We start from the raw sequence: 14,983 nt of genomic DNA, 5'->3' as shown, positions 1-14,983 counted from the left end.
CTTGAAAAATTAAATAACTTCATTAGATTATAATTAAAAGGAAAAAATGTTACAGTCTTCGGTTGAAATTATGGGATAAGACCCATCATAAAGATAAGCAAACATTGTACCCAATAAATGTGTTGCTCAAACTTCATTTGTTCCAGCATTAGGGAGCTCTTACGGGCCATCTGACCATCCTAAATATGTAATTACTTTTTTTAGAGGCAAGCCTTTGCATAAAAAAAGCAGTTTTGTAAACGTGCTTAGTGTTTTCTAATATGTGCATGTGTATTTATACATGTCATTATTAGTATTTAAATAACAAACGTACATGGTGATAAAAAAACTGAATCTGGGGCACCTGGGTGGCTCAGTTGTTAAGTGTCTGCCTTTGGCTCAGGTCATGATCCCAGGGTCCTGGGATTGAGCCCCACATTGGGCTCTCCGCTCAGCAGGGAGCCTGCTTCTCCCTCTCCAACTCCCCCTGCTTATGTCTCTCTCCCTGTCAAATAAATTAATTTAAAAAAAAAGAAAAAGAAAAACTGGATCAAAATACCAAAAAAAGGATATAACAATAAAAAAAACTTATCTCTCTCCCAAGATTGAATTAGGTGATTCATACTTTCTTCTTTACCCATTTCTGTAGTTTATAGACTTTTAGCAATGCACAGGTATGGCTTTAGAACAGAAAATAAATCTAATAAAGCATAATTTTAAAAAGGAACCACATTTTCCATCTTTCCCTGCTACTTATAATATAAAAGCTAAATTCTCTAGCTGAGGCCCTGTGTAATCTGGCCCCAAACTGCTTTCCAGGCTTATTATATACTATTCAATACAAATGTTCTGCTTCAGTTAAACTATTTTAAACACATTTTCCCTGCTGTGTCTCCTACTGTGTGTTTTCTCTTCCTGGAATGAGCTTCCCCATTCTCTTTTAATATCCCAATTCAATCTATTGTTCAAGATCTAAGTGAGTTCCACATACAGCTTTTCCTAAGGAGGAAGGAATCAGTGTGTAGTCCGCAGTCACCATGTGGGCTGCACACATGTTTGGTGCTTTCTGTGGTATCCATTTGAACCTCACAATAGCTCTTGACAGTTGGCATTAATTACCTTCTTTTTACAGATGAGGAAACTGAGTTTCCTTCAAGTCATGGCCAGTATATGGCAGAGCTGAGATTTGTAGCTGGCTAACGGTTCCCCAGCTCAGACAACTCTCATTTGTTCCAACTTTCATACCTCATATCTGTGTAAGTTTGACCAATAATCACAGAAGTGCATTTTAAGACAGTGGCATTGCTTATACTATTATTTTGAACTACTTATATTTTGCATTTTTGTCTTCTCAACAAAACCTTCTGTGAGAAAACTTGGGTGTGAGTTCTCACTTGCCATTTGCTAGGTATGTGTCTTTGAGTCAACTCCTTAACCTTTCTCAGACTCAAGTCAGGTAATAATAATACCTATTTTTTTTTTTTTAAGATTTTATGTATTCATTTGAGATAGAGAGAGCATGAGCAGAGGAAGAAGCAGGGTCTCAATCCCAGGACCCTGGGATCATGACCTGAGCCGGAGGCAGACACTGAACCATCTGAGCCATGCAGGCACCCCAATACCTAACTCTTAGGGTCATGAGAGTTAAAATCCATATATATATATATATATATATATATTCTCTATATATATATATATTCTCTACTATATATATATATAGTAGAGAAGAGCTGATTTTTGTACATTTGACAACATGGTGATATTAATTTTCAAATTCCATTTAATTTCTAGTTTCTTCATAGTCGTGGTTTGAGATATTCCTAAGATGTGGTGTCCTAAGGAGGGCTAGAACTTTTTCTTTAATACAAAGACTGGCTTTACACAAATAAATAAATCAACTTACACATGAGTGAGTTGGGGAGGGGCACAAGGTGAGGGAGAGAGAATCTCAAGCAGGCCCACACCCAGGGCGGGAGCCTGGGTGTGAGGCTTGATCTCACGACCCTGAGATCATGCCACCAGCTGAAATCAAGAGTCTGACGCTTAAATGACTGAGCCACGCAGGCGCCCCTATACAAATTTAAAAAGCATTTTTCAATTAAAACAGCATTTTGCTATTTGGTCAGAATATCCTGTCCTGCTGTTTAGCTTAGTTAACACTGAATAAGAGGTTCAGTTACTGGTTAAAGATTGTTCCTAAAGGTAAATGTTTACATTTATAAACATGAATATTGTTATTGAATGTTGTCATTTTTAGTCCAGAAAGTCACTGTGAATTTTAAAACAGAGCACATTGAGTCCTGTATTTACTCAGAAAATGGGAAAGCCATTAAAAATTGCTGGCCTTCAAAAACAAACATCATTTTAAAAATTATTATTCTTTATATCAGAGAAAAAGGACATCACTATATTTATTCCAATTATTTTTCTTTAGGACCAGATGAAAAGAAGCAAAATTTACAAATACTTTCTAGCCTTTTATTTATTTACTTACTCCCCACTACCATCATCATCTTTTCCTGGTTATAAAAGCATTATTCAGCCTTTGAAAATAAGTACATCTGATGTTAGAAATGATCATTCCTTTACTCTTAAAATCGTACTTCACAGTTATTAAAAAGATTTGTCAAAACAGCCCTGACAAAACCCCCAAATGTGTGCTCTACATAATTTGAAAATAAAGTTTGGGCTGTAAGTAGCAGGAGTCCATCTGCAACTTTCCCAAGCTTGCAACAGAGACATTCTTACTTCTCAGGGCACTCCTCTAATACCTGCTTATGATGAATTGTTTGATTAAACAAAACAAACAGTCTGGTTATGAAATCATTACGATCTTTTAGGGTGTAAGTGTCTTACATCTGTCTGTAGTGAGGTATGATCCTTTCTTCCTTAACAGTCAAGCTTCTTGAAAGAGTAGTTTCTATTCCACTGTTTGTATTTTGTTCCTTCTCGTTTCCTCTTCTACTCACTGCAATCTCGCCTTTGCAAGACTGTCTTCAGGAAAACCACCGTGTTCATTGGTCACGTTGCTAAATCAGAGAAAAACTTTTTAGACCTTACTATCAGGGCTTCTCTGAGCATGAACTCAGTGGGGTTCTTTCTGGGCTTGACAATCTTTTTTTGTTGTTGTTAAAGATTTTATTTATTTATTTGACAGAGAGAAATCACAAGTAGGCAGAGAGGCAGGCAGACAGACAGAGGAGGAAGCAGGCTCCCTGTCAAGCAGAGAGCCTGATGCGGGACTTGATCCCAGGACCCTAAGATTATGACCCATGAGCCACCCAGGCGCCCTTGACAGTCTTTTCTTGACTTTTTGTAACGGTTATGTCCACTGCTTTTCTAGTTTGTCCTTCTTGGCCTCCCTAAGAGCTTCTTAAAACATCCGTAATTCCCTTGATTCCCAACATCTTTTTTCTCTTGCTCTCCCTGCATGACCTCATCTATTGGCCATGACTAAACTAAAATGTGGCTAATGAATTTCAAATCTTTCTCTCTTGCCCCGTCATGGCCTCTGAGCTTCAGACTCCTGAATACAACAGTCTATTCCTCTTGAGGTTCCATAGGCACCTTGAACTCAACATTCTTAAAATTCAACCTGTCTTTCCCCTGTGATGTAAATAAGTAGCACTATCATCCACCGATTTGCTAGAGTCAGAAACTTAAGAGTCATCCTTGATACTGCCTTCCCCCTTAACAGTTCAGATCTAACTGGTGACGGGTTCTTTTGATTCTAGTCTTATAACATCTCTTGGATGTGTCTTCTCTCCATTTATATTTAATTCTCTAACTTGCACAAGTGTCTCTCATCTTGTTTTATGTCTTCCCTACCCAACCGTTCTTTACACAGCAAAGGCCCACCTGATCTTGTCATTTCTCCTGCTTAAAATCTTCCAGCAGCTTCCTCCCCGCTTGCCTTGAACGAAGTCCAAGCCCTTTGGCATAGCTTCTACAGCCCTTCTGATCTTATTTCTGCTTAGATGTGGAGGCCATGTTATTCAGATCGTAGCTCTCCCACTTACTGTGTGATTGAACAAGTTCACTGTAAAATGGAGGTGATAGTAATTGTGAGGATGGAATGAGATCGTTTGCAAGAAGTGCCAGCTATTAAGTTACAATTAATATCCTTATTTGTAGCTTTGGAAAATAGTACTATCATTTCCTAAGACAAATTCTTAAAGGAGGGTTGCGGGGTATGCCTTTTTAGACTCTGGAAAGCATATTGTCAAACTGCTCTGCAGAATAGTTACATTAATTTATACTCTCACCAGCCGCATTCAGGAGGCCTATTTCACCACACTCTTGACCTAATCTTGGGATTACCCATTTAAGAAACCTTTGGCGAACTGATAATGAAAAGTCACCTAGTTTTTATAACTCATTATGTCTATTTACATATTTCTTACAGAAAGATTGGATATACACTGATAACACAGTGTTATTACTGTTTACTCTTTCTTGGTTGTATGTCTTCATTTGACATTGAGGTTTTTTCCTTTCACTTTCAGAACTGGGATTTTATGTTTTTGAACTCCTTTACTTCTTTCCTTCCATTTCCTTAGTAATGAGCATGTGTTGGCTTAATTTAATTGAATGAAATTGAACACTTAATTCCTATTAAGACTTTTAACTATACTATATTTGGTCCAGTGTTTTTGTCTTTTTAAAATGAGGAGCACAGAGTTTTGTCCTGAGAGTTGGAAGACCTGTTTCTAATCTCAGTTTAGTCCCTGAATAGCTGTGCATCCTTGGGCATACCACTTCACCTCTCTGGACCTTTGCTTTCTTATATGTAACATGAGTGGGATGGTACTATCTTAGGTATCTTCTAGTTCTCAGATCACATAGATAAAATATTTCCTTCATGAGGTTTCTTTGAAGGCAAATTCTTGGAATATTCCCTTCGACTCTACCACAAATAGTGCTCTTTTCCAATACAGTGCCATCTCTTTGAGGCAAAACTTGCTGCTTAACAGAACTGTGATTCATTTCTAGAGTGCCATGAGCCCCAGGAACAATAGCAGCCACTACCATTCAAAAGCCACAGCCAAGACTTAAATGTGAAGTAGGTCTTATTTGGGGTGTGTGTGTGTGTGTGTGTGTGTGTGTGTGTGACAGTCCTTTGAAAATCTGTTGAAAGCTAGGGACCTATTCACAGAAAAACCCACATAAGGATATATGCACAAAATTTGGGGGGCCTCCTAGATCCTTGGAAGTCCATCCATATACTTCCTAGGAATACATGAATCCAAGGCAAGAACATTTGATTTGGGGACATTAAAGGGATCCCTGGAGATGAATTAAATGATCAAAAATGCTTCCTTCCTATTGGAAAAGGGAGCTGCCAGAGTAAATAAATATTTATAGAATACTATTCAAACTCTCCTTTTAAAACTGAACTATTATGATTACTTGCAAATACCCTCTTCATAAATCCAATCATGTACTAACTGGCTTACATCTTTTAGGCTAGAATGCGAACTGCTTGCCATGCATTTCAAGGTCCTACATCGTCTGGCTCTTCCCTGACCTCTTTTTACACTTTTGAGCCCCACAGGCCTTTCTTCTGCTCTGGAAACACACCAACTCCCTCCAAGTCAGTCCGCTTCTACTAAAGTTTCAGAATGACCGCTTTCTTCTACCCAGACCACTTCTCTGTTTGCCATCCTTAAGGATAAGTTCAAATGTCCTTTCCTTATGAATGCCTCCCTCAGCCACCTTGGCCCCTACCCTCGATGATTTGGTATCACATCATCCAACTTTTTCCCCACATAGTCAGTTTTCTCACAGTCCTGGATTTTGTTTTTATTTGCTTATTGGCTTCTCTCCCCACTAGAATGTTCCATGAGGGAAGGGTCCTTGCTTTTCTTGTTTATAACTGAACTCCCAGAGCCAGGCACAGTGCCTGGCACATGGCTGAAAGTAGGCACTCAATAACTAATAGCTGAAAGAATAAGCTTCAGCCATGGGTGGATTAAAAACTTACCAGGGTCTAAGTGTGAAAGAGTAAGGCACTCCTCTCCCATATTGAACTCTGACTGAAAACAAGACTGAACTGCACACTTAACATGTACTGAAATGAAAAGAGCTCCATTCTACATTGTCTGATTATAAGCCACGGAGCCCCTGCTTTGCTGGTGTCCTAAGTATATGAGCTCTTTATCTGCCTTTGGGGAATCTAGCACTCACTCACCCCTTTAAACGTGCCAAAAGCAATTTTAGGTTTAACTGGTCTCTGCCTGTACAAAACCATGCTAGGATTTTGGTAGGGGTTGTGTTCTAAATCTGTAGATCAATAGGAGAAGGGAGGAAAAAAACATGATGGGAATTAATCAGAGAGGGAGACAAATGATGAGATTCTTAACTATGGGAAAGATATTGAGGGCTGCTGGAGGGGAGGTGGGTAGGGGGGTGGGGTAACTGGGTGATGGGCATTAGGGAGGACCCATGATGTGATGAGCACTGAGTGTTACATGCAACTGATGAATCACTGACCTCTACATCTGAAACTAATGATGTTCTATATGTTGGCTAATTGAATTTAAATAAAAAAGTAAATCTATAGATCAATGTGGGAAGAACAATACTTATTTTACTGGTTCTTCCAGTCCATGAATATAGTGAGTGGCTCCAATTAATTAGGCCTTCTTTAACTTCACCAGCATTTTATATTTTTCAGCATACAGATCCCAGTCATGGTTTGTTAGAGTTATACCCAGAGATTTTATCTTCTTTGGAGCAATTTTAAGTGACATTTAGTTTTTAATTTGTTTCCACATGTTTGTTGTTAGCATATATAGAAGCTTTTTTAGTAGAACAGAAATGTGCTCTTTAACGAAGTAAACTTGTTCAACATTAACCTGTTGGACTAATAACCAGCTATTTATCCTAACATTCAAGAACCTTATAATGTGCCTCTAAATCTCTTAAATTTAGCCTAGTTCTTAATTGCTACACACCAGTCTCTACTGCTGTTGAAGGGTCTTCTCCTCACTCACCTGAATACACCTCATTCATTCTACCTCCGTGTCTTTGTTCATGCCATTTCCCCTCTAGAATAGACCTCCCACTGAGTCCTTTTAACCCAAACTAATCTTAATTACCCTTCAAGGATGAGGTCAAAGTTCCTCCGAAAATGACTTCCCTGACAATCCCAGACTACATTGCTCCTTTTTTTCTGCTGAACTCTTTTAACCAATACTGTGTGCCCCTCAATTACTAATTTAGTTTTTAATTAGTTCTAATCTACATCCCATTTCCCTTTCTGGATGCTATATACCGGGGAGGCTCCCATTACTAGCATTCATGGTACCACATGCATGAAAAACACATAAAGAAGGTGAGAGAAGTTTCAGGATGTGCAGTACTTAAAGGGTATTCCATACATTCTTGCTGAGTCTTTCATCCAGGCAAGATCTGTACTCTTCACCTGTAGGACAAGGATTCTCTCATTTCTTTCCTTCCCCCACATTCCAACTCTTCCAACTATGCAGACTTGAGATGCAGATCATTTTGACCTATCCCTTTCAAAATGTTCTAAAAACAGCACGTCTATGATTAGCAGATTTTTGGAGGTTTACTTGAAGAGCACAGGTAGTCCCATTAAAGCTGCAGTAACATCTCCTGGCCACCAGAGGACGGGGAGCCCTGGGAGAGATTGCTTCCTCCCAGCCCAAGTCTTAAGAGGTCAAAGGCAGAAGCAGAAGGTGGACTCTGCATCTGTGGCCTTCAGGCTTAATTTACTGCCCGACTTGGGATCATCAGTCTCTCATCTCCAGATGGGCTCTTTTTCCTCCTCTGGAAGATGAGGCTTACCCCAGTACTAACCTTAAGTGATTATCAGTAGGAACCAATGCACTGTATTTGCAGGATTTAAAGGCAGAAAAGGAATACAGAGATGTTTTATCTTTCTAACTCACCCCAAACCTGACTCTCAGTTCTTTGGCCAGTTAAAAAAAAAAAAAAAGTCCCCCAGGCTGTGTCCAAATGGACGTTCCACAACAAAGATGCCTTTAGGGACTGATGTCCCAACCAGGGCATTGCAAATGGAGTATTTTAGGAGCTAGATTATTCCTACACATAAATTTTGGCCCATGAAGCAGTCCACTCGCAGTGTGCTTTTCCGTCGTTAATCACATCTTTGTTATGTGATATTCACGTGAGTACTTCTCAGTAGAAGCAGCTTCATGCTCAAATGCTCAAAGAACACTAGAATAAAGCTCCGATTGTCCTATTCACGGATTCCAAGTCCTGGTTTGTCACCACCTCAGGTCTCTCATTTTCCAAAGAGTGTAATACAATCTTCAAAACAGCTATTTTGATTAATCCACATAGAAAATGCACGAAATGCGTAGAATTCAAGCAATAGGGATTTGCACCTCTCAAGAGGCAGAGAATCTCTGGTCTGATTTAAAAACGATTCTGTGCTGCCTGGTGTAGAAATCATTTTAGAAGGGAATTTCATGCCGCTCGTACTCATTGAATTCGTGAACGTAAATAAGTAAACATCGACAAAGTAAAATAATGAAAGTTAGGAACAGTCGTGTGGGGTCTTTCAACGACAAACACGTGTAGATCGCTGAGTGCCTGACAACACTAGTGATTTTTCTTTCAGTACCTGCAACGTCCCTTTCACAAGGACGGCAGTGACCTTCCTTTGGGATTCATCAGACTTTAGAGGGAGTGCTTGCAATTCTCTCAAATCATTGTTTGCATTTATTCACGCGGGTGAGGCAGCTGGAAAGAGCGCAGCCAGGGGGAAAAGGCTCCGCGTCTCGATCCGGGGTGGGCGGGGGGGGGGCGCACCCTGAAATACCTGTTGGGACGCAGACTCGGGCCCGGGGTCGGGGCTGGCGAGCGCGCGGACGCGGAAGGAGGAGGCCGCGGGGCGGCCTCCTCGGGCAGCCCCGGCTCCTCCCAGCGGCGCCTGCGGAACCTGCCTGCGAGTCGCCGAACTCCGGAACGGAACGTGACCCGACCCCTCCCCGCGCGGCCGAAGCCAAGGCTCGGAGCCGCGCTGCGGACCCGGGCGGCCGCGGGATGGGCGGGCGGGCGGGCGGGCGGGCGGGCGCACGGCCCCGCCCGGCGCCCACCGCCCTGCCCTCGCCTGTCTCCTCCTTTCCCCGGGGCTCCGCTGAGTTCATTCACTGGGATTGGTTTCAAGTGACGCCATCTCTTTATTTTTAAACCAATGACCTCATCCGCGCTTGAAGTTTCCTGACCAGCGACTCTTTCTCTTTCCCCCCAACCCCCCACCCCACCCCCCCGCCTTTCCCCCTCTGTGTATCACTGTTTGGGGGGCTTTAATCAGTTTTTAAACGATTATTATCACTTCTCCCTCCCCCCTCCGCTTTCCCCACGCGGCCCCCCACCTTCACCTCCCCAAGTTCTTCACCCCTTTCAACATTGTTTTTTCAAGGCTGACGGGGGGGGGGGGTGGAAGAGAAAGAGTGAAGAAAAGTTGCAAACGTCTCCTCTCTTTCTAAGCTTCCCGCCCCCACCCACCCCTCAGAGAAGGAGAAGATAATATAGTGAAAAGAAGAGGAGGAGAGCGCGACGGGACGGACGCAAGCGGGAGCGCAGCCGCCCTCCCGGCTCCGCGGCGGCGCCTCGCAAGCCGGGCAGGCGAGGGGGGCCCGAGGGGAGACGCCGTGACAACTTTCATTTCCCCCGGAGGGAGTCGGGAGGTCGGCGGCCCCAAAAGTAAGTGGCCTCCGGCCGGCCGCGCGGACCGTGCGTACGGGAGGGTGCGGGGCTCGGGACGCCCGCCCGCGCCGGCAGCATGGACGCTCCGCCGCGCGCTTGGACTCCCGCTGCCCGGCAGTGCGCTCTTGCCCCGCCGGCTCTGCCTTCCCTTCCCGGGCGTCCGGGCCACCTTTCCCGGAGGCGGGGTGGGGGCGACCGCGGCTCGGGGCCGCACGGGCGTTTTTTGGGGGGGGAAGTGTAGGCCTTGCAGGGGGCCGGGCCGAGCGGGAAGGGGGCGGGCGGCCGGACGCGGGGTCTCGGTCGGTGCGCCCCCGGCCGCACCGCGGCGAGCGGGCTAGGCCGGCGGATCCCGCTGCAAGGAGCCGCAGCCGTGGGACGCGGTACCTTCGCGGGCGAAGCTGCTCACTTCCAGGCGCGACTGTTACACAACACGCCTGCCAAGTGGGGCCCCGGCCTGACTGTTCCCATTATCCCAAATTCGCCTTTGGTGTAAGCAGCGAGGCCACCTGGGTGGTGACGGTGCTGCGTTCTTAAACCCTAGCGACCAACCAAAAACTCAGTTTTCATGCTGGGGCCCGAGTCACGGTGTTGGGGGGCCCAGCGCTCCTGTGACTTCTTTATTTACACTAGCGGTAAAACGTGAGAAATAAAAAAGCCCAAGGGGGCAGCTGAGGATCTGTTTATCATGTGTGGTTTCGTGTAATAAAACACCAGGGAGGAAAATATTTATACAGAATTGAAGCTCTCAGATAATGGGTTAATTTCCCAAAACAAACAAAACTCTGGAGATTAACTCGAGAAAATACGAGTAGATCTGAAAATGAATGGATACTGCAAAATCCTAAAGGAGTTTGTTAAACGCCAGCTGCAAAGATTCTAGGGTCCTGCTGTTTCAAATTGTTTGGAGAAAGTACACCTCTAACCAGCCCGTGGTGAATTAAGTAGAGGGGGAAAAACCTGTTGCATAATCTCATTTGCCGTGGGGTTTGCTGTGCTGTCCGCTTGAAGCAAGGGGAAGTGAGTTAAGATGCAGGGTTTTTAAAACTCTCTGAAGTTTTTATTTATCCACTGCTCTGGCTGCCACTTCGGCTTTAAAAGATTATAAGTAAATACTCAGCTCTTACAAGTCAACCAAACCTATCAAACCTGTTTAGAAAATGACCAGGTATGTTTCTTTTTTTTTCTTCCGGGGTGTGTGTGTGTGTGTGTGTGTGTGTGTGTGTGTGTGTGTGTATATGTATGTGTTTGTGTTTGAGAAATGTACCATCCATGAAAGACCTAACTGGGGAACTTAGGCTGCTTCTTTATGCCACTCATTTTGTGGGGCTCATTGAGAGTGCACATAGATGACAACTCTTTCCTCAAAGGTTGTATACTATTTCAAACTCCGTGAAGAAGAGAGATTTTAAGTTAAAGTGAATTTTTAAAGAAAAAAAGAATTCTTACCAGTTTAGTTACTTTTAGTTATTTACTTTTCCTTGAGAATCGTGTATATTGGTGGACACACAGCTTGGGAGGCCATAATTAATTCATACTTGTGGAGCTCTCTTATTTAGTAAAGGCAGAAAGCTTTAGAAGTGAATTGAAAAACTAGGAATTTGTGGCTTTGTGTAGGTATTTTCATCAGAATGTGACTGTGCACCGTGAAAATTTTTTGGTTTTTATTGTTTAAAAGTTGTAGAATTTACTGAGTCTGAGGACTGCGTAGGAGGTTGCTGTTAAAAAAAAAAATAGGGGGGAGTAGTTAACATTGAACGTCTCATGTAAAAACTTGGGCCAAATTCACCAGACCAAAAGTTAGTTTTTGGGTAAAATAGTGCGTAGTTATCAAAGTTCCACATGGGGGAAAATTAAAAATGGTTTATTAATTCTGCTGGTAATATGGTGAATAGTGTATGAAGGAAAGTGAGTTCAATTGCTGTAGCCCTACATTCATATGTAAAATAATTGAATCACTATAAAGTAAAAATAGTTGTGTAAAATTGAGGATTAGGGGTCTCTCTGGCCAAAAACTTAATGGCAGTAACTGAAAAGAGGGCAAAAGAGAAGATCCTGTTAACAATTCTTTTCCTTTTTCTTACACATTTTAAAACTTACTTGTAGAAGTGAGGCTGAGATCAGGTCTGAGATGGGCGCAGAGTTTAGTCTGGGACCAGGAGAGGGGCCAGGGTTAATGCTATTTTCTCTAATGCTTGTATCGGGAATTTGATTCTGTAGAGGTTTTGGTCTATGAGATTATATACTGATGAAACTGACTTACAAAGCAGTCCAATATTAATGTTTTCATATTTTCAAGCAATCACAATATCCTACTAAATGCATTTTGCTAGAATTACCAGTGCAGTTTTCCCCAGAAACCTAACTTTTCCTGGATTATCTAAAAAAATGAGATTTCCTACCCTGTGTTATTTGGACTAAAATTTTCACTGAACATTTAATTGTTTTTAAAATGCTTTGCATTCTCAAGCAAATGCTATTTTAAGTTGAAGTAAATTAATATAGAGTAAGTTGATTTGGATCAGAATTCCAAGAAAAGGGAGGAAAGAAATCAGGGCAAACAGAAACCAGATTTTATGACAGACTTCAACAGATTGAAAAAAAAACTAGTTAAAAGACTCTGCAGGAAAAACCACAGTTGATGCTTGATTGACTTTTTAAAAATTGCATCAAAATCAAAACCAAGACAGATATCCACCATCATGAAAGAAAATATTACTAATGTTGTCTTAAACAAAAACACAATTAAGAAAGTAAGTGTTGCCCAAAGCCATGTGATATATTTCAAAGCCAGATGTCAATTTTTTTAAAAAATTTTCTTGTGTTGTGGATAATCTCGTATTTTTTATATTCCATTAGCTCAGATGATCAAGGGTTGGCTGTGTGAAGGGATGAGGTTCATAAAGATTGGCTGTATTTAAAGAAGCAAGCTCAGGCTTTAAGAATAGGCCATTCTCGTACACTGAGAGAGTTTGAAATTTAATCAAATGAATACAGAAGTGGCTCAAAAGGAAGGTTCTAAGGCAGATTACTATGGACAGGTATAAAGAAATAAAAGCTTGCCAGGGGTATGATCAATAAAGAAGGAAATAGGATACCTCTTGGCATGAAAGAAAAAAGGGATAAAGGGGAAAAAAGTACTCTTCAGTACTTCAGCAACAAGAAGGGGGTAATGAAACTTCTCCTCCTTGACTGGGATAGATACCACATTATAGGTATTATCAAAAAGTCACGAGATTTTTCATGACAATAAGTTTAATCTTGGGAGAAGGGATTGTTAAAGTAAATTATGAGCATAAGTTATATGAGAATGTAGAACTTGAAATTGCCAAATATAAAGTAGAGACCCACTGCAGTTTCAACTGAGTTGTTAGAAAGAGAGGGATAGGTTATAAAAAGTTGGAACTATTGACTAAATTGATTTGTAGATTAACTATAGATACAAATCGGTCAAGCAAAACATTTATTAATGATAGGCTATTTATATATACCGAAGTGGATACCAAAAGCTGGAGACATGGACTCATAACTTTAATAAGGAGAGGAGGATTTTAAGAATTTTAAGCAGAGTATGTACATTTGTAAAGATAAAAATTCTTAGACAGCTGGGAATGGCCAAATTCATGGTATAAGGGAGATAAAGATTGGAGCATTGGGGGAGGTAATGGTGAGTTAATCTTCATAGAGATAACAGAATTTGACCTTGGCCATAAAGGATGGTTAATGTGTATGGAGGAAAGGAAGTAGGGGAAGGTCATTTATCCATCTCTTCATTCAGCAAATTAATTTGGAGCCTTTACTGTATGTAGGCACTGTTCTAGGAACTGGGCATACAGTGGAAAATAAAGTTTTTGTCCTTATGGGCCTTACATTCTAGTGAGAGAAGAGGAAAATCTGATGACAAATGAGATGTCTAATGAAGATAATGGGCAGGGTCAAGGAAATTATAGAAAGCTAGTTAGGTTCCCATTTACTTTATTTTGTGTATAATATTCTAATGAATGTAAATGATACAAATATTTATTAGAGCACAGAGGGAGAGTGAGAGGGAGAAGCAGACTCCGCACCTAGCAGATATCCAGATCTGCAGCTTGATTCTCCTGGGGTCATGATCTGAGCCCAAGGCAGACACTTAACTAACAGCCTCCCAGACACCCCTATACTGTTTTTCTACAATAGAAATTTGAAGCAAAATATCAGTTCCGAAATGGGGAAGTCTGGACTCACTGTAGTTATCTAACCACTAGGTTTTGTTGCTGTTGAGAAGATGTTCTTCATCGTGTCAACCAAATTTTTTTAGTGACTATTACATGTTTTTAGACACATTTATGAAGTACTTCTCAAACATTCTGTAAGAAATATGTTTTAAATGAAAAGATCTATAGGTGAAATTGAGGTAAAGGATTCTAAAAAGGATTTATATTACTTGTATATTACATATGCTTCTACAATTCATTCTGACGTACTTGGGATAATCGTATGGAAAAGAAAACAGTTTTCAGAGGAGGTGGGAAATTCTTTAGCATTACCTTGGTCTCCTTCTAAACTAAATATTCAGAGAATTGTAGATATAGACACTAGGGGTCTGGTGTGTGTGAGAAGGACAATAGAATTCAGATTTGTTTTAGTGACTGCATGAGGGGTGGGTCAGACTGTAGGTTACAGAGAAAAGATGCACTATAAATTGTAATGGTAAATGACAAGGTCATTAATATTAAATAATTTCCATTCTTCCCCTTAAAATCAATGGGGAAAGACATGTGTAGAGAGCTGTATCCTGCTTATTGTTTGCATTGTATAAATTTTAAAAATATACCACTCATATCCTGGGTGGTGCCTAGTAGAGTCGTCTTTTGATAAATGTTTGCTGAACAAATTGAATAAATTCTCAAAACTGTCACTTTTGACCATGGTTCCATTACATCTCTAGCTTAGAGCATTGTTTTTTGAGCTTTGAGTTGAAACCTGCAAGGGGTTGCCTTATAGTCTTGGCCACCTGACTTGTTTGAGCAGTGTTGCTCACTCTAGAACCTGGACCCTGACCTCAGCTTCAGCTTGTCCTGGTGCTGTGGCAGACCTGACCTCATCTTTTCCGAAGTGGTGGGTGATTGTCTCCTATCAGCTCTCTCTTCCTGAGTAACTGAGGTGTGTCTTCTGGTCTCATCTCAGAACACTGAAGTGTTGCTAGTCTGGCCTATTTTATAGTGGGTTTCTTTTGTTATTTTTGTTTGTTGTTTGGTTGGGAGAGAAGCACATTCCTCAGGAAGATAGTTGTTGACTTTGTTTTGTAGATTGGACATGGTAT

At 41.5% G+C, this 14,983-nt stretch overlaps 2 protein-coding genes across 2 annotated transcripts in view; one reads left to right on the top strand and one right to left on the bottom strand.

Moving 5' to 3' along the window:
• Positions 1 to 2,944: 2,944 nt before the first annotated feature.
• The window catches only part of LOC111142028 (translation initiation factor IF-2-like), a 37,862-nt gene continuing 25,823 nt past the window's right edge, over positions 2,945 to 14,983 (bottom strand). Inside the window, exons 2-4 of the mRNA XM_022494948.1 lie at positions 9,543 to 10,099; positions 8,792 to 9,150; positions 2,945 to 3,008 (exon numbers count right to left, since the gene is read on the bottom strand). Of these exons, the coding sequence (XP_022350656.1) occupies positions 2,945 to 3,008; positions 8,792 to 9,150; positions 9,543 to 10,099 (980 nt within the window). The remainder of the gene's footprint in view (positions 3,009 to 8,791; positions 9,151 to 9,542; positions 10,100 to 14,983) is intronic.
• Positions 14,755 to 14,983, top strand: part of LOC111142094 (dual specificity phosphatase 16) — a 74,285-nt gene continuing 74,056 nt past the window's right edge. The window contains exon 1 of the mRNA XM_022495045.1: positions 14,755 to 14,778. The gene's annotated coding sequence lies outside the window, so the exon portion shown is untranslated. The remainder of the gene's footprint in view (positions 14,779 to 14,983) is intronic.

This window comes from Enhydra lutris, unplaced genomic scaffold, assembly GCF_002288905.1.
Source record: "Enhydra lutris kenyoni isolate GAN:26980312 unplaced genomic scaffold, ASM228890v2 scaffoldscaffold7, whole genome shotgun sequence".
In the NCBI taxonomy this organism is placed as follows: Eukaryota; Metazoa; Chordata; class Mammalia; order Carnivora; family Mustelidae; genus Enhydra; species Enhydra lutris.
Note: the sequence above shows the minus strand (reverse complement) of the source record. Positions and strands in the feature narration are given on the sequence as shown.